Source organism: Carcharodon carcharias, chromosome 13 (assembly GCF_017639515.1).
Source record: "Carcharodon carcharias isolate sCarCar2 chromosome 13, sCarCar2.pri, whole genome shotgun sequence".
NCBI classification, from domain to species: Eukaryota; Metazoa; Chordata; class Chondrichthyes; order Lamniformes; family Lamnidae; genus Carcharodon; species Carcharodon carcharias.
The window spans coordinates 131,272,308-131,299,962 of NC_054479.1; the positions used below are offsets into that span (position 1 = coordinate 131,272,308).

The window sequence follows — 27,655 nt, forward strand, 5'->3', positions numbered from 1 at the left end:
AAAAAAAAAGGAAAGAGTTAAAAGTGAGATTTCAATCATCTATATCAAAGGGAGGAATAGGGTGTCCACGGTGACCAGGATTGTCATGTCTCTGCCAAAAACTGTTTGTGTGCCAGAGCTTTCTCCATGATCAAGGCCATCACTTTAAACCTCTGAACTGAGGTGTTTCTATGGTTACCCAGTATCCTGCTGCCGGCCGTAACTGGAACGAGGAAACATTTGCTTCTGTTCCCAATTCAAATTCTCACTGTTCCCACTTCCACACTGCAGTGTCGACATGTTTAATTCATGTTCGTGTATCTTTCCACTTTTACTGCGCCCCCTGCAGACCTTGGCTCAGTGCAGGGAGTGTAACACTCTCATCTCTGGCTCAGTCCCACTCCAGGGGCTTGGAGTAAAAGATCCCATGGCACGATTTGAAGAAGAGCCGTGGAGCTCCCCTCAGTGTACAGGGCAAAATCTAGCCCTCAGTCAACACTGTAAACATGTTGCATGCTCATTTTTTTCATTTCTGTTTCTGGGACCTTGCTGTGCCAAAGGGAAAGGTAGCATAGTGGTAATGTTACTAGACAGTTAATCCAGAGACTTGGCCTAATGCTCTGGAGACATGAGTTCAAATCCCACCATGGCAGGTGTGGGAATTTATTCATTTTTTAATCTAAAAATAAAATGCTGGGGCAGGAAATCTGCCATCCTTACCCGGTCTGGTCTACATGTCACTCCAGACTCTTCCTGCCCTCTGAAGTGGCCTAGCAAGCTACTCAATTGTATTAAACCGCTACAGAAATAAGTGGCGTGGGCGCACCTTCACCACATGGACTGCAGCGGTTCAAGAAGGCAGCTCACCGCCACCTTCTCAAGGTCAGTCAGGGATGGGCAGTAAATGCTTGCTCACATCCCAAGAACGAATAAAAAGTAAATTCACAACCCTTTGAGCTTCTCCTCATGTTCACCCTCAATGGCCGAGCCTTATCAGGTCAAATTGTATTATCCTGGAAGTGAAGGTTAGGATGTGGGGTGGGCTGATTGGGGAGAAATAAAAATGTGACACGGCTGGAAACTGTGAGGGATTTGTCTACATTGCATGTTGGTGTCTATTCCGACCGAAACCTGCTGGAATTACTTTGTGACATTTGTCTTTTTTTTTATTCTCACATCCTTTCCCAGCTGGTGCTGGAAGCTCACAATGTACCCGAGCTCTCCGCAGGTGTCAACTGTACATTTGAAGACTTTGCAGAGGTGGATGGGCTGGTGATAGGGAACGTGATCCAGTGCATTTCACCAGCGGAGAAGGAGGTGCCTCGAATCCTGACAGACAAAGGTAAGAGGCAGAGCCTCAAGGGCGCAGTGTGTTCGTTCAGACACCGGAGGGGGAGGGAACTGGGAGTTGGGACAAAATCTCTCGTGGCGAGCGAGTTACTGCAAGTGAAGACTGTTTGCAGAGACAAAGCTGTGGACCCAGCTGCAACCGAAACCTTTCAAATTTAACGTGACTCGTGCTCACTGTTCAGCTCCTGAAACTGGACCCGGTTTCTCGTAGAACCTTCCAGCACAGAAAGAGCCCATCGTGCCTGTGCCATCTCCTTGATTAGTGCACTGACCAGTTCGGTGAAATTTCGCTGTTCCGAGCTTTCAAGTAAAACTAAATGTTATTGGTTTCTTTTATTTCATTAGTTCCCCATTGATCTGGTGTCACCTTGGAATATCAGGATAAAACAAATTTCTCAAAGTGCATCAGTGATGCTGAGGGTTTAGCTGTGAGAATCTGCAGCTTCTGGAGGATATGAAGTTCTGCCTGGTAGAAGCCCTGCAAATTTTCTACCGTTCCTTAACTGTGGCTTGAGCGTCTATCCTGGAGCGGTGGACATTTTCCCTTTTAAATTCCTATGACCACGCTGATATTGGAAGCTGAATAAACGTAACCTGGAATTACAGTCCCTTCCAGCAGAAGGTTTGCTGCGCCATGGGTGGTGAGAGAGTGTAATTGCAACGTGACAAGTTTACGTAGGAAATGACCATTCTAAATGTGGCCATGCAAATTTTTAATGGGAAGGTAGAAGCAGGGGCCAAGTGATTGAATTTACGATGGTCTGAATTATGTGTGTGTGCCAAGTATCCCTCGATTCCTACCGCTGAGTTCACTGGGTTTTGACTCTCTGTGCGCTGTGCAGTGGTCAGTCGGACAGTGATGTAATATTACGCGGAGAATTACGCCTTTGGAAGGTGCTATCCTGTGACGCACAGCCATACCTGCAGCTGCACGCTTCTACCACCAGATAGAGCTTTGGGTCCTCCAGAAGTCACAGATCCCCATAGCTGTACCCATAACATCATAATGTACTACGAGGAATTCCCTGACATTCTGTGCTGAAGCCATGGTCTCTGAAAGGAAGTAAAAAAAAAAATTTCAGTTTTACTTTTACAAACTCTCCACTTTCTACCAAGTAAATTACCATGAGACCATGAGACCATAAGTCACAGGAACATAAATTAGGCCATTCGGCCCATCGAGTCTGCTCTGCCATTCAATCATGGCTGATAAGTTTCCCAACCCCATTCTCCCACCTTCTCCCCATAACCTTTGATCCCCTTACCAATCAAGAACCTATCTATCTCGGTCTTAAATACACTCAATGACCTGGCCTCCACAGCCTTCTGTGGCAATGAATTCCGTAGATTCACCACTCTCTGGCTAAAGAAGTTTCTCTGTCCTCATCTCTGTTCTAAAAGGTCTTCCTTTTACTCTGAGGCTGTGCCCTCGGGTCCTAGTCTCTCCTACTAATGGAAACATCTTCCCCACGTCCACTCTATCTAGGCTTTTCAGTATTCTGTAAGTTTCAATCAGATCCTCCCTCATCCTTCTAAACTCTATCGAGTATAGACCTAGCATCCTCAAACGTTCCTCATATGTTAAGCCTTTCACTCCTGGGATTACATGTCCTTTTTCATTCACTTGGCCCTTATAGGAGACATGTTACCACGTAGACTATGACCTTTCACCTGAGTTTCTCAGTGCTATGTGCTGCACTGTGTTTCTGACTGGACTCCAATTGTTACTGTCATAATATCGCAGCCCTCGAGCTCGAAGCCTCTTGATTTTCACTGAGGAGTGATTACCAGTTGAACGGTTTGTTGAGAGTACAGCTGCAAACTGAAATTTTTACAAGCAAATTGCACTTAAAACAAATTGCACCCATTAAAATAAATGGGGAGAAAACTGGTACCTGGAGATGCCGTCTCATCAGACGGAAGAGATGTTTGGAGGAGTAGCCTGCATTAAACCTAATAGAAAAATCAATTGCTGCTGAAACTATGTTTGACAGTTCAAGTGTACACTGATGTGACTGAGTACTGCACTGATCAATAAAATGCCAACTTTGCAATAGTTAAGATTATTTTTGTTTTGTGGGTCTCTGTTGGAATCCCTTTGTGCCCGTCCAGCTTCAAGGACAGTAAGGTCTGAACGAGGGGCCGTGCCTGAATTATTCAGACTCATACCCTGACCCTGTCACATGAAAGACTGACTATTAACCCATCCAACGGACATATGACTGTGCCTCAGGCCTGTCTTTTTAAGCTGCTGATCAGTTCAGGGAAATTTCTACCTCCCTAAGCTGGCTGGATTTATTTGTTTTCGCAATTCTATTTTTTGCCTCACCCTTGCAAATTCTGTACAATCTTTGGTTGCCTACTCTTTCTGTTGCCATGCTTGTGGCCTCCCATATCCATTCCTGACTCCCTCCATGATGCCACCTCACTCCCTGAATCCCTCCACCGGGCCTCCTCACTCCCTGAATCCCTCCACCGTGCCACCTCACTCCCTGAATCCCTCCACCGTGCCACCTCACTCCCTGAATCCCTCCACCGTGCCTCCTCACTCACTGAATCCCTCCACCGTGCCTCCTCACTCCCTGAATCCCTCAACCGTGCCTTCTCACTCCCTGAATCCCTCCACCGTGCCTCCTCACTCCCTGAATCCCTCCACCGTGCCTCCCCACTCCCTGAATCCCTCCGCCGTGCCTCCTCACTCCCTGAATCCCTCCACCGTGCCTCCCCACTCCCTGAATCCCTCCGCCGTGCCTCCCCACTCCCTGAATCCCTCCATCATGCCTCCTCACTCCCTGAATCCCTCCATCATGCCTCCTCACTCCCTGAATCCCTCCGCCGTGCCTCCTCGCTCCCTGAATCCCTCGACCATGCCTCCTCACTCCCTGAATCCCTCCACAGTGCCTCCTCACTCCCTGAATCCCTCCGCCGTGCCTCCCCGCTCTCTGAATCCCTCCGCAGTGCCTCCTCACTCCCTGACTCCCTCTGCTGTGCCTCCTCACTCCCTGACTCCTCCACCATGCCTCCTCACTCCCTGACTCCTCCACCATGCCTCCTCACTCCCTGACTCCCTCCACTGTGCCTCCTCACTCTCTGAACCCCTCCACCATGCCTCCCCACTCCCTGAATCCCTCCGCAGTGCCTCCTCACTCCCTGAATCCCTCCGCCGTGCCTCCTCACTCCCTGAGTCCCTCCGCCGTGCCTCCTCACTCCCTGAATCCCTCCGCCGTGCCTCCTCACTCCCTGAATCCCTCCGCCGTGCGTCCTCACTGCCTGAATCCCTCCGCCGTGCCTCATCACTCCCTGAATCCCTCCGCAGTGCCTCCCCACTCCCTGAATCCCTCCGCCGTGCCTCCTCACTCTCTGAATCCCTCCGCAGTGCCTCCCCACTCCCTGAATCCCTCCACCGTGCCTCCTCACTCTCTGAATCCCTCCACCGTGCCTCCTCACTTCCTGAATCCCTCCGCCGTGCCTCCCCGCTCCCTGAATCCCTCCGCCGTGCCTCCCCACTTCCTGAATCCCTCCGCCGTGCCTCCCCTGCCTTTGAGTAATGGTATCAAGGCACATCTTATCAATATCTGGCCTGAAAACTGTATTCGACTCACAACCTTTTGCGGGAGTGAGTTCTAGATTTCTGCCACCCGTTGTGGATGAAAATGCTCTTCCTGATCTTACTCCTGAAAGGCTTGGCTCTAATTTTAAGCTGATGCCCCATTTGTTCTGGATTCTACCACTAAAGAAAAGAGTTCCCCTGTAATGACCCTCGTATCCCTGTCAGAAGTGTCACTTTGTGTAATAGATGCCCAAAGGACAGAGACAAGTATTGTGCTGCAGTTGGAACGTAAGAGCCATTAAACTGCTCCAGTGATTGAGGTCAGCTGCTTTATAACCAGGTACCATCTAGCTGTTAAAAGAGGGGCTTAAGAGACAGAAACTGGTTAGTACCTAAACATCGAGGTGACCCTGAAGGAGCACTAAGGGAGATCTGTAGCTGTGGGCACCCGCCCGGTAGAGTTTTCGCTTTGGGCGCAGTCAGGATTTGGGTGAAAATTGCGTCAGCCCTGAGAAATTTTTCTCTCTTTTAAGACCTTGGCTCAAACTTATTTGCATATTGCTGAATGCTTTAAAAATTATTCCCTGATGTATTTAAGCGTGGTAACTGGTGCGGTTTGATTAATACAACTGAAAATGGGTTATCGAGAAAAATAACTTTTTACTACGCAGCCAGTCCACCACCTGTGAGTAACTGGTTTTTAAATGAGTTTGTAAAAGCCTTTTGGAGCCACTTGCCACTTATTTTGGCTTATGGCTGTGTATTTCTCAGCAAAATTAAAAATCTGTAACATTCGAAAGCTTTTGGGTTGTGCCCATTCGTGACCTGATGTCCAAAAGAACCAATTTAATGCTCAGAGCCTCTTCGAAGGTCCATAAATACACTACAGTGACTAATACAACCTGGGGGGAGGGGGCGTGGCCAGCTTTTGACGCTGTGTTTTTTTTTAAATAGCTTGAAAGGTCGCGGGAACTCGATTGACCTTGAGCACAACTTGTGCATAGAATTCACCGATTGTTTTACCCGCTTAGACCGATTTTGGGAAAATTGCACTGAATAAACCAACGCCACTAAACACAAACTCTGCCCGAGCTCTCCTGCTCTCTTGTCACAATTGGAGTTGCTAAAGTCAGATTAATTCGAATTGATGTGGTTTCTCAATGTCGTTTACCACTTCACCTCCATTAATGGGAAGAATAATATTAATTTTCAGGCCTCCCTATCTGTCAATATTTTAATTACATTTTAAATTAAGTGACTGGTTTGACTCTCAAACTAGCGGATGTGCACTGAATACAGGTCAGAGTTAAATTAAAAACGTAGAGAGGCGCAAATAAATATTCAAGTAATTAAATAGAAAAAATGTGTATTAGTGGTTAGGCACACTAAATGGGGAAATGTCTTAGTGTCCATTAAACAATGCATTTTCAACAAATTTATGATTAAATTAACAAAAAATTTGCTGTCTAGCTTTTCACTGAAAAATCAATGATCAGCAGCGAAATATTGTTCAGTCCAAGTGGAGAATTTCCTTGGATCATTCCTGTTCCTTCCCACTATTCCCTTCTAAACCCGTGACCTTTACCACCTAGAAGGACAAGAGCAGCAGACGCATGGGAACACCACCACCTGCAAGTACCCCCCCAAGCCACTCACCGTCCTGACTTGGAAATATATCACCGTTCCTTCACTGTCGCTGGGTCAAAATCCTGGAACTCCCTTCCTAACAGCACCGTGGGCTGTACCTGCACCACATGTGCTGCAGCGGTTCAAGAAGGCAGCTCACCACCACCTTCTCAAGGGCAACTAGGGATGGGTAAAAAATGCTGGCCCAGCCAGCAAAGCCCACATCCCATCAACAAATAAAAGGAAAAATTCCTAGGTATCAGCCATAAATCAGTGTCAGTGCTTTCACCTCTGAGTCAGAAGGTTGTGGGTTCAAGTCCCACATCAGCAGAAAATCTAAGCCTCCACTTGACTGCTCTACTGAGGGAGTGCTACATGATCAGAGATGCAGACTTTCAGGTGTGATATCGAGCCATCTGCCCCCTTGTGTGGCTGCAAAAGTTTCCGTGGCATTGTTTGAGGGCAAGAGGAATTCTCCCCATTGTTTATCCATGAGTAGCATCACTAAAACTGATTGTCTGGTCATTATCTCCTCGCTGTTGTAGAAGCAGCTGTAAGGAACTTTGAGAAACCTTTGGGCTTTGTCATTCAGACGTCTTAATAAACTAAACAGTTCCTTTTCATAGCAGTCAAGTAAATGTTAGAATTTATAGAGATCCTTATAACATCCAAACCACTTCTCTCACACAATAATTATGAAACACAGCGACTGTTAAGACAAATACAGCAGCCGTTTTTCACACAGCAATCTGCAAACCCTGGCTAATTTACATCTGATTTGTGGTGAAGGGTTAATGTTGGCCAGGGCACTGGGAGAACTCTTTGCTTTCCTTTCTGTGTCATGATACCTTCAAGATGCAGATGGGGCATCTCATTTTAAAGGATGGCAGCTTTGTGCATCCCTCCCTCTATGTTGCAATGTGACGCCAGCCTAGATGCAAATCCCCAGCACGGGGCTTCTGACGGAGAGATGAGAGTGATTAAGGTCACTTAGCGAGTTGATCTGTCACTACTGACACGTGAGAAACACAAGCGTGGACCAAAGATCCATCAGGACTTTGAAGAAGATGACAGAATGAGAAGTGAATGCAGGATGGAGTAGATTGACACCGAGCTTGTGTTGGAAGTGTTGGAAGAGGGAGGGAATACTTTGAATTGACAAGTTCACAATTTCAAGGCCTTGGGAAACAATGAATGGAAGTCATGCATTACTCTGTGCAATTCAGGGCTAAATATATCCCACCCAGCCTAGGCATGTGGAATGACCTTTCCCTGGCATGCACTGAGTTGGCAATGGGTCACTGAACCACAGGAGGGAAGAAAATCAATCTTCTGTGCTGTCAGTGCAGGTGTTGGTTGAGGATCAGGTTCAGTTGTAATGTTTCCTCCTAAGAACATAGGAACAGGAGCAGGTCATTCATTCCCTTGAGCCTGTTCTATCATTCAAGTAAATCATGCCTGAACCGCATCTTAACTCCATCGCCCAGACTTGGTTTTGATCCTTCAATACCCTTGTCTAACAAAAATCTGGCATTCCTCATTCAAATTTTAAGGAATTTATTTCTACAGTTAGTCTCGGTGTTTGAGCTGTGTTATGACTGTAGTGTTAGTGTCTGTTTCTGCAACACTCTGTGTTCACTGAAAACTCCGTGGCCCAGAAGAAACAGAAATATCCAGGGTCTGTTGGAAGTCTCCCGTTAAAGTGGTTCAAACTATAATTGTCCAAGAGAGCACAGTAGAAATGTGTTATTATTGTTTGTCATGGACTATCCCCATCGTAGGCAATGTTGGCACTCTTCGTGTTTGGTGGAAAAGGCGAGGAAAAAATCTGATGTAATATTAATTACACCGGACACTTAAAGGAGCTCCCTCTGTTGAACCACGCTTGGCAAAAATTGCTTTAAGATATTTTTGGATGTAAAAGCAGTAGCAAATGGGTCATGGCTTTGTGTGTGGCACTGAAGAGTTGTAATAGTCATTTTCCTTCCTCCAAATAAATGATAGCGCCTCTTCAATGCCTGCATACCTGCATAATTCCACTTCGGAAACAAGTGCAACCGTCTTTCGGACTTAGAGGCGCGAGCGATATACCGAACTCGCTCATGGGGCTGAATGTGTTCAGGGGTGGAGATCATTTTTAGATACAGACGATGGACAGCAGCTCCCCATAGCTGTCCCTGCCGCGTGGCTGACAGCTGTGGCCTGAAAGCAGCCCATTCCCAAATACGCTCATCCTCCCCGCTTTTCAAACCTGGTGTTCTGCATAGGGCCTGATGCACAGTTACAGTCAATCTGAAGGAATAATCTCCCTCGCCGTGCTGACATCAAGAGACCTCGCACTGGGTGTTGTTCAGTCGACCATTAAAATGAAGTACTTAACAAGGCTGTCAAAACAATCAAGAGCAGATGGTTAACAATGAGCAGTGCTAACAGGAAATATATTATGTAAAATTTAGATAGATTAATTGTCAGTCATGATTCGTGTGGATTGATTTATCTCTCTTTCTGCTGCCGGGGAGGTAGCTGGGGCTCAGTAGAAATGATGGGAGACGGGTTACGTGCCAGCACTCTGGGTGCGGAGCCTCACCCACTGGGAGGGCACTTTTGGCCAGCTTGGTGAGGAGCTGGGCCCGCCTGGTGCACAAGCCTCCTGATTTTTCGCTAATTCATTTTAATAGCGGGGAAATGGTCCGAGGCCGTGAACCGTGTGAGCTGAACCGCCCCCCCCCCCCCACCCGGGCATTACTGTCCAATCTGCCTTCCCTCCCCGCTGCCCTCGGGTTGATTCACATTCCAACGTGAGAGCCCTGCTTTGCGACGTTTACCCCGAGGAGGGCAACTCGTATGGTCCTCTGCCAAATTCTGGGGAGGCCCTTCCTGCCAGAAGTGGCCTTGTGTGGTTGTGGCCCCTTCCCTGGTCACACGAACAGAAGAAAATTTGGGAGCAGATGGAAGGATTGTGACACCAAATTTGTGATGAACTTCCCACCTTGACCTGCTCTGAACTCCGAGGGAGAGGCCTGTTGGCCAACCATGGTGATGATGGGCACAAACTAGATGGCAGAGTTACCGCTGCTGAGTGACTTCTCTTTATCTTGGCATTGTTGGCCGTTTGCCTCGGAGGGCAGCCAGTGTTGGGCACTCACTGCCTCCAACAGTGCTGGAGCAGGAGTGTTTATCGCCACTGATAACGCTCGTACTGTCAGTCTTGCGAAGGAGGTGCAGTGCACCACCTACAACTCCAACTCCAGCTGGCAGTAAAATCTGGCCGAGGTTAACCCTTCTCTCATCCATTCCAGTCAATGAGATTCACTGTGGAAATCCAATTCCACGGTTCATATCTCCTGTATAAAGCTAGCAAATGGCACAATCAATGCAGTAAAGGACGATAATTACATAGTCGATGAGGTAAGAGACAGTAATTACATAATCAATAAGACAGGAGGAAAAACACAGTACCAAGGTAGGTCAAAGTAAGTAAATGACTTAAGTCATCAGTTAGGGAATAATGACTGAAAGCTTAGGTGTAAGCATTGCTTTTCATACAATAGGTAAATGCTCTGGATTGAACAGCAGTGATCTTAAATAACAGTAGTACCACTAAGTCCGGCGACTCAATGTCAGCTGCAGCTCAGTGAGTCGGAAGGTTCCAGGTTCAAGTCCCACTCTAGACACTTGAGCACAAAAATTTAGGCTGATAGTCTAGCAGAGTTCTGCACTGCCAGAGGTGCTGTCTTTTGGACGAGACATTAAACTGAGACCGCTCTTAGTGGTGGTAATTGAGGGGAACACAGGTATGTTGTGAGGCTGGAGGAGGTTACAGAGAGAGGGGGGGCTGATCAAGCCATATGGAATTTTCAATAAAGGTGAGAATTTGAGCAGTTTAGAGAGCACAGGGGTGATGGGCAAAAATACTTGGAATCATATGGGCAGGTTGTGGCATAGTGGTATTGCCACTGAACTGGAGACCCAAGGCAATGCTCTGGGGTAAAAACAAAAAACTGCGGATGCTGGAAATCCAAAACAAAAACAGAATTACCTGGAAAAACTCAGCAGGTCTGGCAGCATCGGCGGAGAAGAAAAGAGTTGACGTTTCGAGTCCTCATGACTTAAACTCAGTTCTGTGGAAGGGTTATGAGGACTCGAAACGTCAACTCTTTTCTTCTCCGCCGATGCTGCCAGTCCTGCTGAGTTTTTCCAGGTAATTCTGCTTTTGCAATGCTCTGGGGACCTGGGTTCAAGTCCCACCATGGTAGTACCCCAGACAGGCTTTGAGGCCTCCCTGACATCCCCTCCACCTTGGTGGCCTGAGTTTAAAAGCTCAGAGCTTTCTCCTCCTCAGAGGGGCTCCTCTCTCAATCTTTCCAGAAAAGCAAGCTGCTGCTCCTACTGAGCTGGATAAGGAACCCACAGTCCTTCAGGCCACTAATTGGAAAAGCACTGCTGGCTGGCTGTTTCCTGCACAGTGTGTGGCTGGGGCCCCAATTTGACCCCAATGACAGGGTCCTGACCCCAAAGTCCAAACTTCTGCCTCTCGAGTCAGCCGTCTATGAGTGGCTAATCAGTCATTCTGTCCTGTACCACCAATGGCTTCCAGTTCAAATACAAGAAAGTCATTTTATCCAATTACTTTAGCATTAAGGGCGGCCATTTTGCTTTTCAGACTTTGTTGTAATTGCCTTGAATTCAAATAAATCTCCTGGCAAAGTCTCAAATGTCATTCCACAGAATTACCATGTGAGCAGCCACAAAGGAGGCAACAATTAATGATTAGTCAATTGGCAATTACACCTGTAATATTTACAGACCGTTTCATTAATTAATATTCATTAGCAAATTTTGATTGTTCCAAACAACAGTTTGATTACAGAAATTCCAGCCGAGTACCCTGTGATTAATTATGCATGCTTGCTTCGCAAAGAATGACTGGCTATTGCTTTTTCTTTGCAAGCGTTACATTATTTAAATACAAACATCCATCTGGGTTGGGGGGGTGGGGGGGAATAAACACAGTGTACTATGAAAAGCTGATTATAAAATTTCAATTGTAACATATTCATTAAAAGCAATTCTTTTACTGTTCTTATTGAACATGATGCAACTATTGGGATTTTAAAATTAAACATCAATTTTGAAGGGTTCCTCCATTAAAGGTTCCTTCAAAGTGCTCCACCATTCTTCCAGTTAAATGGATGCCCCTCTATATTTCTGCATGCAGGAAAGCTCATCACAAGAGAGGGTTGTTTGCAAAACAGGCGGGTGAGTATAGCCATTAACGTTTGCAAAGAAAAAGCCATTGAGGTCATCTCATCCATTCTGAAAGGACCCATAGTCCTCCCATCACAGCACCGAGCAGGTTCTTACATGATTCCAAGTATTTTTGCCTTCACTATCCTACCAGTAGATCTGCTTCATCTGTTGATTAACCCATGTAGAACTTCCATTGGTCTGAAACTTGCTTTTCATTGTTTTGAACCCTGCCATTCCCTTGCCCTTTGCCAAAAGTTTTGCTTAGTGCTCCCTTTTCTACACCACTTATTATTTTATTCACCTTTATAGCGTCACCTTTTGGGAAACCTTCTTCCTTCAAGAGAGGAAAAACTCAAAGTTCCTGCACTTGTTGAAGTCATCTTCAGCTTCAAGTGTCTCCCTGCTATCATAGGGATTAGATTCCACCATCTACCATCTACCATGGTGGGATTTGAATCTGGGTCCCCAGAGCATTATCCTGGTTTTCTGGATTACTAGTTCAGTGACAATACCACTACACCATCACCTCCCCAATGAGCCCTAACCCTAATGTAAACTTGACTCCAATGCATTTGATCCCCTGAAGGTCAACTTTGTATAAGTGCTCCCTGATCACCCAATGTTAATGAGCAGAACTTCAGAGTTTTTATCCATTGTCATTGGATGATAGCCCTCACCCAGACAACTCCACCCCAAGTACACTGCCAAAGTGCTGTCCCGTGGATGCAGCACATCACCCATCCTTGTGAACTGCTTGGCAGTGGGATCAGAAGTTATTTAATTGATCCCTTTTTGAAAAGATTAACTTCGCTGCTGTCCTGACTGCTTTTCCTCTGCTACTCTGTGGGGAAAGAGGTTTTACCCAACTTCTGTCCTTGCTAGAGTCTTGCTAAATTTTAACGCTGGCACTCCAGTTCAGGAATCACAGCCTAAATCTAACATAGTCTAACTCTAATAGCCTGTTTATATCAACATTCTCTGAGCTTCTCAGCTGTGCTGGCAGGAGCTACTTTGTGAATAATTTGTATGTGATGTCAATTAGCAATGATCTCCCCGAGCTAGTTTGAAGCGGCTGCTCTGGTTCCTTCCCCGGTGTAAACAGTGCTGTTTTATCAAGATTGCGTTTTTCTTCACCCCCCCACCCCCCCACCCCCCACCACCAACGCCCCCTGCCTTGCCTTTACCCTGTGTACACATTGAAAATAAGGCAAATTATCTGCAGAGCCAGTCACTGCAATCTGAGCGCAATGCTGGCCAGTAAATGCCAATCAATCAAGTTGGATGTCTTGATATAGTTCCTATCACACTTTAATGTGGTCCAGTATGTACTTCACTAATAGTCCAAGATCCCATCTCCACTTGATGAAAATTGACCGACTGATGGTTAAAGCTAGATGCATTTCAAGGTACAGAATTCATTTTAATTCTGATTTAACTTATTTTGCGAAGTAATACAGGCAGAAAACTGACTCACTAAATGCTGGATTAGATGGCAGCCACTCTGTCCCTCCAGACTGCTCCACCATTGAATTAGATCATTGCTGATCTGTACCTCGTCTCCACTTACCTGCCTTTTCTCTCCATCTGTTAATATCTTTATTAGAGGGGAAAAAAATCGCTCCATCTCTGTTTTGAAATTTTCAATTGATCTCCAGACTCAGCAGCTTTTTGCAGAGAAGAAAGTTCCAGATTTCCACTTCGCTTTGTGTGAAGAGGGGCTTCTTGACATCACCCATGCACAGCCCAGCATGGAGTTTAAGGTTATGCCCCCTTGTTTCAAACTCCCTCCAAACAGAGAAAATAGTTTCTCTTTATCAACGCTTTCAACATGCTTTAATTGTCTAAAACAATTTAGTTGGATCACCCCTTAAACATGTATGTTAGAGGGAATACTGACCTAGCCTATACAACAATAAGAGATAGTTTGTACAACTGAGGCTGACACAATCCTGGTGCTTATCAGGCACTGGCTGTGCTCAAGGCCAAAAGTGATGAAACTCTGCCTTAGTACGAAAACAGCTCATCTAAAGATTGCTCCTGCTGGTAACGTGCGGGGAACATGCAAGGTTAGTGGGGATGGGAGTTTGGACACCAGCAGCGTGGGAGCTTCAGATGACCCCCTAAATAGCAGAAAGTGCTTTGTGGAGGGTGGGAGCTGAGGTTAGGATTGCTGTGTTGGAGCAGCTTTAACATTTTGAGGCACAACACTGACAGAGTGGGATGACTGGCTGGCCTCAAATATAAATGGAGACTCCCAAGGAAATTGTTTTGTTGCAGTGGTTTATATTCTTCAGGAATGCTGAATGAGGCACTGCTCAGGTGCTCTGGCTTCATCATGGGGTGCCTCCGTCTAAATTGAATAGTATTTATTGAATTTGTGGAGTTTTGATGAGTCTTGTCTATGCTCAGGTTCCCTATCTCTACAATCGCCTCCAGCCCCACAATCTCAGAGATATCTGTGCTCCTCTAATTCTCGCCTCTTGAGCACCCTCATTTTCATCGCTCCACCATTGGTGGCCATGTCTTCAACAGCCAAGCTTCGAAGCTCTGGAATTTTCTCCCTACACCTTTCCACCTCTCTACCTCTCTTTCCTCCTTTGATATATCCCTTAAAACCTTCATTTTTAACCAAGCATTTGGACATCTGCCCTAATATCTCCTTATGTGGCTCGGTGTCAAATTCTGCTTTTTAACACTCCTATGAAGCATATTGGAACATTTTATTGCATGAAAGACACTACATAAATACAAGTCGCTGTTACATACACTATGCAAATTCTCCCAGCACACTGTGCACTGATTGGCCATATTTTGGGATGCTGAGTGTTGCATTCAGTAGTTCACTTGATCAGTGTTCGATTGTGTGTGTCTGTCGAGTGCTCGCCATGTGCTTTGCGGTTGTCCATTCCCATTGTGCATCTTTCTGCAGTAGATTTCAAAGAGGCCTCATGTTCTTTGTGTACTTAGGAAAAAATTTGTGATAAAAGTTGTTGATACCAAGGAACAATGCCAACTCTTTCACATTAGATAGGGTGGGAAGTGTATGAATAGCTTTGATGTTGTATTTTTTTAATTCATTCATGGGATGTGGGCTTCACTGGCTGGGCCAGCATTTATTGCCCATCCCTAATTGCCCTTGAGAAGGTGGTGGTGAGCTGTCTTCTTGAACCACTGCAGTCCATGTGGTGTAGGTACACCCACAGTGCTGTTAGGGAGGGAGCTCCAGGATTTTTGACCAGTGACAGTGAAGGAACGGCGATATATTTCCAAGTTAGGATAGTAAGTGACTTGGAAGGGAACTTCCAGGTCGTGGTGTTCCCATCTATCAGCTGTCCTTGTCCTTCTAGATGGTCGTGGTCGTGGGTTTGGAAGGTGCTGTCGAAGGAGCCTTGGTAATTTCCTGTAGTGCATCTTGTAGGTGGTACACACTGCTGATGCTGTGCGTTGGTGGTGGAGGGAGTGAATCTTTGTGGATGTGGTGCCAATCAAGTGGGCTGTTTTGTCCTGGATGGTGTCAAGCTTCTTGAGTGTTGCGGGAGCTGCACTCATCCAGGCAAGTGGGGAGAATTCCATCACACTCCTGACTTGTGCCTCGTAGATGGTAGACAGGCTTTGGGGGGGTCAGGAGCTAAGTTACTCATCTGAAGATTCCTAGCCCCTGACCTGTTCTTGTAGCCACAGTATTAAATGGCTAGTCCAGTTCAGTTTCTGGTCAATGGTAACCCCCAGGTGTTGATAGTGGGGGATTCAGTGATGACAATGCCATTGAACATCAAAAGGCGATGGTTGGATTCTCTCTTGTTGGAGATGGTCTTTGACTGGCACTTGTGTGGCGTGAATGTTACATGCCACTTGTCAGCCCAAGTCTGGATATTGTCCTGGTCTTGCTCCATTTGGACATGGAGTGCTTCAGTATCTGAGGAGTCACGAATGATGGTTAACATCGTGCAATCATCACCAAACATCCCCACTTCTGACCATATGATAGAAGGAAGGTCATTGATGAAGCTGCTTAAGATGGTTGGGCCAAAGGGCACTACCCTGAAGAACTCCTGCAGTGATGTCCTGGAACTGAGAGGACTGACCTCCAACAACCACAACAATCTTCCTTTGTGCTGGGTATGACTCCAATCAGTGGGTAGTTTTCTCCCTGATTCCCGTTGACTCAGTTTTGCAAGGGCTCCTGGATGCCACACCCTGTCAAATGCTGCCTTGATGTCAAGGGCAGTCACTCTCACCTCAGCTCTTTTGTCCATGTTTGAACCAAGGCTGTAATGAGGTCAGGAGCTGAGTGGCCCTGGCAGAACCCAAACTGGGCATCAGTGAGCAGCTACTTGATAGCACTGTTGATGACCCCTTCCATTACTTTACTGATGATGGAGAGTAGATTGATGGGGCAGTAATTGGCTGGGTTGGATTTGTCCTGCTTTTTGTGTACAGGACATATCTGGGCAATTTTCCACATAGCTGGGTAGATGCCAGTGTTGTAGCTGTACTGGAACAGCTTAGCTAGGGGATGGCAAGTTGCGAAGCACAAATCTTCAGTACTATTGCCAGAATATTGTCAGGGTCCATACCTTTACTGTATCCAGTGCCTTCAGCCATTTCTTGATATCAGGTGGAGTGAATTGAATTGGCTGAAGACTGGCATTTGTGATGCTGAGGTCCTCCAGAGGAAGCCTAGATGGATCATCCACTTGGCACTTCTGGCTGAAGATTGTAGCAAATACTTCAGCCTTATCTTTCGCACTGATGCGCTGGGTTCCTCCATCATGGAGGATATTTGCAGAGCCTCCTCCAGTGAGTTGTTTAGTTGTCCAACATCATTCACAACTGGATGTGTCAGGACTGCAGAGCTTAGATCTGATCCGTTGGTTGTGAGATCACTTAGCTCTGTCTATCACTTGCTGCTTAAGCTGTTTGGCATGCAAGCAATCCTGTGTTATAGCTTCACCAGGTTGACACCTCATTTTCAGGTATGCCTGATGTTGCTCCTGGAACGCCCTCCTGCACTCTTCTGTAGCAGGCAGGTTGGTGAGGATGAGGTCAAGAATGTTTTTCCCTCTTGTTGGTTCCCTCACCACCTACCACAAACCCAGTTTAGCAGCTATGTCATTTAGGATTCAGCTAGTACTATTGAGCCACTCTTGGTGATGGACATGAAGTCCCCCATCCAGAGTACATTTTGCGATCTTGCTCCAAGCTTCCTCCAAGTGGTGTTCAACATGGAGGAGCATTGATTCATCAGCTGAGGGAGGGCAGTTTGACCTGATGCCATGAGTCAATGTTGAAGACTACCAGGGCAACTCCATCCCAACAGTATACCACTGTGCTGCCACCTCTGCTGGGCCTGTCCTGCCAGTGGGACAGGACATACCCAAGGATGGAGGGATTGGGGAGTCTGGGACGTTATCTGTAAGGTATGATTCCATGAGGATGACTATATCAGGCTGTTGCTTGACTAGTCTGTGAGACAGCTCCCCTAATTTTGGCACTAGCCCCCAGATGTTAGTAAGGAGGATTTTGCTGTTGTAATTTCTGGTGCCTAAGTCAATGCCAGGTGGTTTGTCTTCATTCCTTTTTTTTTGTGACTTTGTAGCGGTTTATTTCAGTGGTCATTTCACGAGTCAACCACATTGCTGTGGGGCCAGGTAAGGACAACAGATTTCCTTCCGTAAAGGGCATTAGTCCACAATATGGGTTTTTACAACAATCGACAATGGTTTCATGGTCATCATCAGACTTTTTTTAATTACAGATTTTCATTGAATTCAAATTCCACCATCTGCCATGCGGGATTCAAACCCGGGTCCCCAGAGCATTACCCTGGTCCCTAGATCACTAGTCCAGCGACAATATCATTACGCCATCGCCTCCCCTGTGTGTGCTTTACTCCAGCTGCTGTCACTGTGTACCCTAGAAACCCAACCTCAGATGATGCAAATATGCATTTGTCTTTGTTGAGTGTCAAATTGTGTTGTGTGAGTCGAGTGAAGCATCTCTGAAATATTGCAGGCCTCAAGTCACCCAACCCAACTGAGATCAGAGTGTCCGGTAATATATTATTAACCTCGGTATCATACCCAATGTTTTAATTCCCGCTCTGCATCTTTGAACAATTCAGCTGCATTTCTGAAGTCTAATCTGCCTGAATTAGATAATTATAAATATATTTATTTACAATCAATCACTTGCAAACAATTATGGATTCTGAGTTATCTCCCATGAGTGAAATTAAGCTGCCAGTGGAGCAATTTGTTTTGTACATTGATAAATTTGTCATGTTAAAAAAAATGTTAGTTTGCTGCTTGATTGCTCAAGTACCCTTGGAGCTTTCAGAACAAGAGGTTATTTTCCATTTTACGCAAAACTTGCCCGATTGATTTAGCTTCTTCCGAAGTGTGAACAGCTTGCTTCTTGGTGTGATGAGCATTGGGTTAATGAAAAAACCCATGGGTTGTTGGTATTGTACCATAATCACTGCACAACCTCATGAGCACACAATTGGAATTTTTTGGCACTTGCCATTAAACTGAATAAAGAACTTGCTTGACTGAGAAGCACCTCATGGTTTCTAAGAGTTTATTATATTATGAATAAATAGCGAATGACATAGACCAAACTTCTTTCCACCTGGAACAGCCTGCAATCCTTAGCAAATAGATAAAAAGACTTGCAGTTATGTAGCACTTTTCATAATCATCAGATGTCTTGAAGCATTTTACAGCCAAGAAAGTACTTTTGAAGTGTAGTCGCTGTTGTAATGTAGAAATGCAACGGCCAATTTGCACACAGCCAGCTCTCACAAGCAGCATGTGATAATCAGATAATCTGTTCTTTTGTGATGTTGATTGAGGGATAAATATTGGCCAGGGAACTGAAGGTAACTTCCCTGCTGCTCTTCAAAATAATGGTTTGGGATCTTTGACATCCACCCCAGTAGGGAGATGGGGCCTCAGTTTAAGATCTCATCTGAAAAATGGCACCTCCAGCAGTGCAGTACTTCCTCAGTAATGCACTGGAGTGCCGCTCTTGATCTTTGTGCTCAAGCCCTGGGGTGGGACTTGAATTAGCAACATTTTGACACAGAGGTGAGAGTTGAGGCACAGAAGCAAGGAACGTGTTTATACTTCTTTAGTATTTTAATCAGGATACTGTCAAATGCTACAGGGCCATCACCATTTTGCTTGCAGCTCATAATCTATTAATTAACTTGCGCAGTGAAAAGTTTGGTAAATATGTGATGGAAAGGCTGGCTGGCCTCAAATATAAATGGAGACTCCCAATGAAATTGTTTTGTTGCTGTGGTTTATATTCTTCAGGAATGCTGAATGAGGCACTGCTCAGGTGCTCTGGTTTCATCATGGGGTGCCTCCGTCTAAATTGAATAGTATTTATTGAATTTGTGGAGTTTTGATGAGTCTTGTCTATGCTCAGGTTCCCTATCTCTACAATCGCCTCCAGCCCCACAATCTCAGAGATATCTGTGCTCCTCTAATTCTCGCCTCTTGAGCACCCTCATTTTCATCACTCCACCATTGGTGGCCATGTCTTCAACAGCCAAGCTTCGAAGCTCTGGAATTTTCTCCCTACACCTTTCCACCTCTCTACCTCTCTTTCCTCCTTTGAGATATCCCTTAAAACCTTCATTTTTAACCAAGCATTTGGACATCTGCCCTAATATCTCCTTATGTGGCTCGGTGTCAAATTCTGCTTTTTAACACTCCTATGAAGCATATTGGAACATTTTATTGCATGAAAGACACTACATAAATACAAATTGCTGTTGTATACACTATGCAAATTCTCCCAGCATACTGTGCACTGATTGGCCATATTTTGGGATGCTGAGTGTTGAATTCAATAGTTCACTTGTTTAGTGTTCGATTGTGCATGTCTATCGACTGCTCACCATATTCTGTATGATTGTCCATTCCCATTGTGCATCTTTGCACAGTAGCTTTTGAAGAGGCTTCATGATCTCTGCATACTTAGGAACAAATTGGTGATAAAAGTTGGTACTGGAGACTGTAAAGATTGGTATTGGTTACAGAGACATGAACTGATAACAACATCATGTTTATTTGAATTCATAAATTTACATTAAGACTTCAATGTAGATAATAGCCCACACTGCTTTACAGAAAGGAGAGGAAACAAATTGAATCCACAGCCACAAGGAGGAATTAAGAGAGTTGATTGAAAGTTTGGTCGAAAAGATGAGTTTTAAGAATGTTTGTTTGTTCCTAAAGGTAGAAAGGTGAAGGGTTTGGGGGAGAGTTCAGGGATTAGGACCAAGTTGGCTGAAGGTTTTGCAACTGATGGTGGATCTAAGGAAACATGAGAGAGTCAGAAGGCTGGGGAAGGCTAGATGGAGGAAGAAATGTTTGCTTTGCATTGGAGTTAGAAAGAAATGCAGCACATGCAGTAAAACTGTGATTGAGCATTGAGATGGCAAGTCCATGATTGACATGGTCATAGGCTATGGAAGGGGCGGGGTTGAAGGGTCAAATGGCATATTTCCAGAATAAGGTTTCTTGAAGTAGAAATGGAAATCATCATATGTTTCTTGGTGCATGGGTTTCTTCAGTGCTGGGATTCAAAGGGGACAGTAATGCTTATGGAGGGCAGTAGTAGGTAGGGTTTGGATAACACAGATGTCAGTGTTAGTCTTATGGAGTTTTCCCTGGCTACCCTTCAGGGTCAGGGGCTGTTTATGCCGAATTTGCTTTCGATGTTTTTGACTGGGTGGTGTCCATGGTGAGTTCAATGCTTGTGTGAAGGGTGGAAGCTTGGTGATTCCTAGTGGTTGTTTCTCAGCTTCTACTCCCCTGTGTACTTCGATTCAGTTCAATCACAAGGAGCTGTTTAATTGTTGAGACCTATCAAATAGACTCTTCAAGCTGTAGTGAAGAATGTTTTATATGAAGCACATTAAATAATGAACAAATAGTGTGGGGGTGGAGGGGAGAAAAAAAAGCTTAATCCTGAGTTAATAATCTGGAATCAAATATGTGATAAAATAAGAGTAATTGTCATGTCCTTTACAGCTAAGTGCACTTAAGGGCTTTCATCACTTTAATATTAAGTGTCATGTTAATGGGGCTGTCAATCATAGTCTATTGCAAAGACACTTAGATCAGCTGCTGAGGTATTGTAACGATCATTAGCTATTGTGTTAGCATTGGGCTGTATGACTGTCTGTCCTTTCAAAATAGGTGGGAGAGACGTCCAAATCTGAGGCCCATTTTCAGATTGCTGGATAATTGCTGACAATCGCTTTCCCATTACCAGTTGAATAGTTTCGCTTGTCGCTGCCTTTTAGTCAGTTGGCTCTCAATTATCAAATCTGGTAAAAAAAAAGACTTGCATTTATATAGCACCATTCACAACCCCAGGGCACCACAAAATGTTTTGCAGCAAATCAGGTACTTTCTGAAGTGATGTCACTGCTGTGATGTAGGAAATGGAAGATGCTCCTTAGTGAACGAGGGAGCAGTGATCTGATTGAGGGGGACCAATCACACGAGCAGCTTGTTGATGTTATGAATGGAAGCTTCAGGCTAATAGTTGGCGTTGGAACTTGGTCACCTTCAATAATGGCAACCCCATACCCCACAACTGACACTTCGATAAAGGAAGCAGATATAGAACTGGTTTGAAAAGTCCATCGCCTTGGTCTGCATGAACACACAGTAACTCACCACTCTGACTGAATCCTGAATCTTGCCCATGGCCTTGTCGACCCAGCTCTAGAACCTCGTCCAGCCTCTCAATTCAGCAAGCAGTCCTCTCTGCTGAGTCTGGTCTTGCCTATGCACTGCCTCACCTTTTCACCACTCCACCGTCGGTTGGCACTGTGTCATTCCTAAAAATGTGCTCTCTGGGTCTCAGTCAGGCCCGAGATCGCTTCGCTTTGCTTTGCTATCTCTCGCTATACCGTCAAACGCCTCCACAAAGCTACCATTTTTAAGCAGGCTTCCCAATGCCTATCGTCAGTGTCAGCAACGTGCCTGTTATTCCCTAGGCCAGGATTTTCCAGATGTCGGGTGGGGGAGGTCAGCTCCGCACAGCGATTTCAAGCAGGTGGGCCAATTAAGGCCCGCCCTGCGTGGGGCGTGAGCGGTAGTGCTGAGCGCAACCTGTGCGGGCGGAGGGAGGAGGGAGAGTTGGGTCCAGTGCTCTTTTGTGCACATGCATGCGAAAGAGCGCTTCAAGCTCCCTGAGGCACAGAGCTGCCTTAGAGAAATAGAAGCGCTTTTTAAAAAAAAAATATAAAGACGTTAAAAATTTAATGAAACATGTCCGCCATATATCTGTGCCACACGAGATGGGACATGTTTTTATTTTCAAGATAAAGTTTTCAGTTCATCAGTATTAGCTTTAGGAAATCTCATCCCGCTCTTGGATGAGGGTTCCTAACAAACGTAAAGGCCGCTTGGCCTTTTTGCCTGCTCCGCCCACCATAAGTTTGGACGGACAGTGTAAAGTTCAACTTAATTACCTGGTTAATGGCCTTTATAGGCCTTTCAATTATCGGTGGGCACGCAGCCAACTCCAGAGCACACCCGCTGAACGAAATATCGCACAAGTCCATGATGACATCACGCCTGACCTCATCGCGCATCATTTTACGTTCCGGCCTGTCAGGCAAGCACCCGCACGCTGAATGTAAAATTCTGCCCCTATTCAGGGCACTGAATAAGTTGTTGTTGATGGAAAAGGGTTTGTTTTAATTTTCTTTTCCTCCTGCAAAATTCTTTTCCCTCTTAATATTTTCTCTGTCCCAGCGTTCACTTCTCCTCCTCTGGCGTTTTCCATCCCACCCCAACATATTCTCTGCCTTCGATAATCTCCACTTCTGCACCCCTTGCCTACCTCCTCCCAAATTACTATTCCTCCCACCTCTCCTGAAGAGGGTCAGGTATGATTCGACACTTTGCAAATGCCCTCTAGCATCTGTCAAATCTACCACAGTGATCTTTCCTCTTGTGTGAACCTAGACATGAATGACGGGAGCATTCTACATGAGAGAGTTTTTTTAAGTGGAGCTTTCTCACTATCCTCTGAAGTGAAAGCAGTGCTTTGTTATATAAGATAAAGTACTTTTACCAATCTTGCTGAATGTGAATCACATAGAAGCTGAAACATTACTATATCAGGGAGAAGAATCTACAAAATTCCCTCATTGATATTTGGGTGCTAAGTTGGGAAATCGCACTGCCTTGTATATCAAATCGTAGAATGATACAATACAGGAGGCCATTCGGCCCATCATACCTTGTGTCAGCAATTTGAAAGAGCTATCCAATTAGCCCCACTGCCCCTGCTCTTTCCCCACAAATCCGGCAATTTTTTTCCCCAATTCAACTATTTATCCAATTCTCTTAAACCACGATTGAATCTGCCTCGACCACCTTTTCTGGCAGTGAGTATCGGATCATAATAAGTTTACTGCACAAAAAAAAATGTTTTTCCTCATGTTGCCAATACATTCTCAATGAAGTTTGAAAATCATCATTCCTCAGACCAATGAGCATTCCATGGGGGGGCTATTACTCAAGCCGCGATGAGCAGCGTAGCAACTGTGAGTAATCAGTGGTAATTGTTGTGCTGTTTGTCCCAGCTGCTGTTGCCAAATTTGTGTGTGGAAGGGCACAGTTGAGAAATGGAGTTACAGCTAATTCCTGGCATCACTGAGGTTTGACGGACTCCTCCAAAACCATGCTGACCAGCAAATGTCCTTTAACTGTGGGACAATGACCAGGGTCACTAATACAGGGTTGTTTTTAAAATCTAACAAGATCAATGGGTGTAATGAATTTTTCTTCCATTTTTAACTTGTTCTATATTTTTGACTGAAAAATAAATTAAAAATTCAATTTGTTTTCCTCACTGCACCATTAAGAGCCATTCCTTCAGCTCCCTGGCCCGATAAACTCTGAAATTTCTTTCCTAAGTCTCTCTGTCTCTCCACCCCTTCCTCTTTCTTTAAGAAGCTTCTTAAAACCTCCTCTTTGACCATGCTTTTGGTCACTTGATCTACTATCTTCTTGTGTGGTTCAGTCTCACATAATACCCCTGTGATGCAGCTTGGGACATTTTACCACCTTAGCGGAGCAGGTTGTCATTTTTGGCAGAAGTCAGAACAGATCAAAACATTCTAACGTACACAACTTACAACAATAAATATCACCAGTCATGGACTACATTTCCAAATGTACCAGCCTCCCTCATGTGCTTAGCCAAGTGGCCACTCTTCACGTGTGGAACCGAACTCCCTCTTCTAGGGCAGACCCTCGGGACTGAGGGTGAGTCTGGTTCGATGTGTTTTGAGATGGCTGATGAATCCAATGCCTGAGTGCAGACCCAGCCACAAGCAGGGCAGCTGGTGCTTGAAGGGCTGGGCAGATGAGCTGTTTGGAGGTTTGTGCGCTCCTTCCGATGCCTCGAATTCACCTCTTCACCCTCCTGACAGAGTTTCTCGATATGTTCCTGAATGAACCTTCTCCATTTTGATTGGTCACAGACCAGGGACTCCTGTGAGTCGGTGAGGATGTTTGACCTCTTCAGGGATGGTTTGAGGAATCCCTATAGCATTTCTGCTATCCTCCTGGAAGTTCCATGACTGAGCTCCGAGTAGAACAGTTACTTTGGGAGTCTGGTATCAGGCATACGAATGACATATCCTGCCCAATGGAACTAATTTTGGGTGGTTAGCACTTTGATGCTGAGCAAGTTGGTTTGGGGGAGGACCCTGCTGTTGGACCGCCTTTCTTGCCACCAGATCTGGAGCATCTTGTGAAGGCACCACAAGTGGTACATCTCCAATGAGACGACCTACAGTAGGTGCCTCAAAGCACTGGAACCAAACAATGAGCAGTTTGAACCATAGGTGGACCAATTCCAATTGTATCCTTCCCCAACATCCATACAAGCATGTTCTATTGAGTGGCAATCAAGTTGATTTTCTCCCCCGTACCAGTGCCCCTCCATATTCTAGGGGCATCAGAGTCAATTATAGTGCCTTCTGCTCATCATACTTAGTGAACTCTGGGCAGTATACGGATATAGAACCTGCACTATTCCTGTTCCTATTGGCTCAGGGGGGCAGGGGATGATTTTAAAGGGCTGGTATAAAATCAGGACTCAAAACCTAAAGGCAGCATCATAGGTATAAATAGGGCAGAGCTAATACTGAATGACTAGCTTGCACTTAGAATCAGTTGCAGGTTTTCTTTTATAAGTGAAAGAAGGACACCCAACAAAGAGGGGCGGTTTAATTAATGTGCGATGAGAGGGGGAAAAAAAATAATAAATGGAAGCTCCAGAATAACATTTGGCAGCACAAAATTGGCGACTCTTCAGTAATTGCCCCCAACTGACACTTTGATAAATGAGGCAGTCAAAGAGCTGGAGAGTTGTGGCTGGATTCCGAGGAGCAGCAGTCTGTTCTTGACAAGTGGGATAGTGCCTGATTTCCGAGTCCCCACCAGTCATTCCAGTCGCTGCGTCATCCCAGGAGCCGAGAACAGCCTGCTCTTCCTGGATGGCTGCCATGGTGCTGCTGCAGCCCTCTGCATCTTGAGCAGACTGCTTTTCGCACAGTTTCCTGGGGCGCCCATACTCAGCTGAGTGCTAGCTGGGTGCTAGGCTGGTGGCAGCCATCGTGACATGGATTTGGAATTTCTAGGCCCCTGCTAGTCCTCGGCATGGCCTCGCATTGACACCAGCAGGCTTAACGTCATGTGAGCCCTTCATGGGAAGAATTCTGAGAACTCAGCTCCCTGCTCTCCCACGCACTCGTGCTGTGAGTGCAAGCTGATAACTTGGACAGGGTGAGGGAGAAAGAGAATGAGTATTGTTCCAGCCAGATGTGGAACTAAGACAAAGGTCACAAAACACTCAACCGTCCAGACCTCCAACCAGGAGTGCCAGTTGGATCTGAGACCAAACTCACTTTGGACAAGTTGGTGAACAGACACCACATCCACGGTCCTACTTCATCCACATAGATAGTGGTACAATGAGACAGAACAGGCATGCACTAGCTGCCATGTAGGAGCAACCTCCTATACAGTCGAAGCAGTCATCTACCAGACCAGATAGACTGGCGATACTGCATTCATCTACCAACCCAGATGACCAGCAGATCGTTGAACCTGATTCATCTGTTAATTTTTCTCTGCCCATCAGAGTCTGAGAAATCACCTGCAGGACTAAAAACCCAATCTTGTCAAAGGAGCCGATCACCCATCCGGGTAGACTCGTCAAGCCGCCACAGCGGTTGTCTCTATAAAAAAAAAAGAAATGCAAGTCAGAGACTCAGGAGAGATGTAGTATAATGGGGGAGAATCAGGGGCTTGTGTGGGAGATGTAGTATAAGGGGTTAACTCTAACTGTGCGATATGCTAATGAAACGCAAGCCGGGATTTTCCACTCCCCTTCGTGGCGGGCACCACAATAGGTGGGAGTGGAAAATATCGGGAGATCGCAAAAATCAGCTTCATGTTGTCGTAAAACCAACCCACCCGTCAATGGCGCGGGCTGAGTTTCCTGCCCCTGCGTGTTGGGAAGCTAATATAATTACATTAGAATCTCATTATAAGCCCTGCTCGTCGGAATCATCCCACCCACACGCCGGATCATGAGCTCATGTCAGTGTGATTGCACGCCAACGTGTTTCACGGCTGTACATAAGTGACTTGCACCTGGTGAGTTGCACTTTGCTCAAGGTTTGTTTGCCCACCTTGCTTCAGGCAGTGTTCGTGGTCATTAGCACCAAGGCTTCACCGGCAGCACCGCATCATTTTTTGGAAAGTTCACGGCTGCAGGGCTAGGGCTTGCTTGGGGAAGGGGGAGAAGTAGCCTCGGGTCAAGGGAAGAGGCTGCAGGCCGAGGGCTGTACTAGGGAAGAGGGCTATCCCAGGGTGTGTGTGTGGTGACACAGGTTGATCTGTGTAAGTGGTCTCAAGATGGTAAGGGCTGAGGAGGCAGTCTGCAGAGGAGGTGAGGCCAAATGGAGATGTGAGGGTTTGTGTGAGAGAGAGAGGGAGTGGTCATGTCCCTTGAGCTGGAAGTGAGTGAGATGCCAGTGAACTTTTGGTGGCCTTGTGAGTGTGAGTTTAGAGCGGTGAGATGGTTGCTTTACCCTGGCAGCACGGATGAGATCATTCATCTTTCTGCACTGGATGGCCGACCTCTTCTGTGCATTGTTGGCATTGACCACCACTGCCACCACCTCCCAAGCTGGAGTGGTGAGATCGCTAGACCGTCTCCGGCCAGAGCGGGGGTAGAGGACATCACGGCAGACCTCCAAAATGCATTCCAGTGACAGATCACTGAACTCTCCTTGGCCTTCGGGGCCCTCTCTTCACAGGAGCAGTCCTGGGCTGCATGCATTGACAACTGTGTGAGCAGCTGCAGTTTAGATATAGCACCTGGAGTGAGGAAATGGTGAGCCAATGGCATTGATGGCAATTCAGAGGCCGTCCAAGGCGTGTTTCCTGTGGCTGCATAATTAATGAGGCAGGAATTGGATGACACAGTGCAAAAACCCACCCTTGTGGCTGACAGGAAAATCATCTTTTCTCTTGCCTGCCACTGCACTTAATGCAATTCAGGGAAAATGCCGGCCACAGTGTACATCATCACAAGACATGATGCTTTGTCTCCTGGTCTTGTTCTCTCTTGTACAACCTTGTGGTTCAGATGTAGTCACCCTTCGAGATTTTCCAATAAAGTTAACGTTTTCCTTACATAGGAACATAGGACTCAGGAGCATGAGTAGGCCATTCAGCCCTTCGAGCCTGCTCCGCCATTCAATAAGATCATGGCTGATCTGGGTGTGTTACAACTCCACTTTGCCATCATCCGCCCATAACCCTTGATTCCCTTGTC

General features: G+C 45.9%; 1 protein-coding gene across 3 annotated transcripts in view; it reads left to right on the forward strand.

Moving 5' to 3' along the window:
• plxna4 (plexin A4) overlaps positions 1-27,655 on the forward strand; it is a 701,383-nt gene that overhangs the window by 496,531 nt on the left and 177,197 nt on the right. For all 3 annotated transcript variants that reach the window (XM_041202720.1, XM_041202719.1, XM_041202718.1), the window contains exon 7: positions 1,168-1,321. In XM_041202720.1, the coding sequence (XP_041058654.1) occupies positions 1,168-1,321 (154 nt within the window). The remainder of the gene's footprint in view (positions 1-1,167; positions 1,322-27,655) is intronic.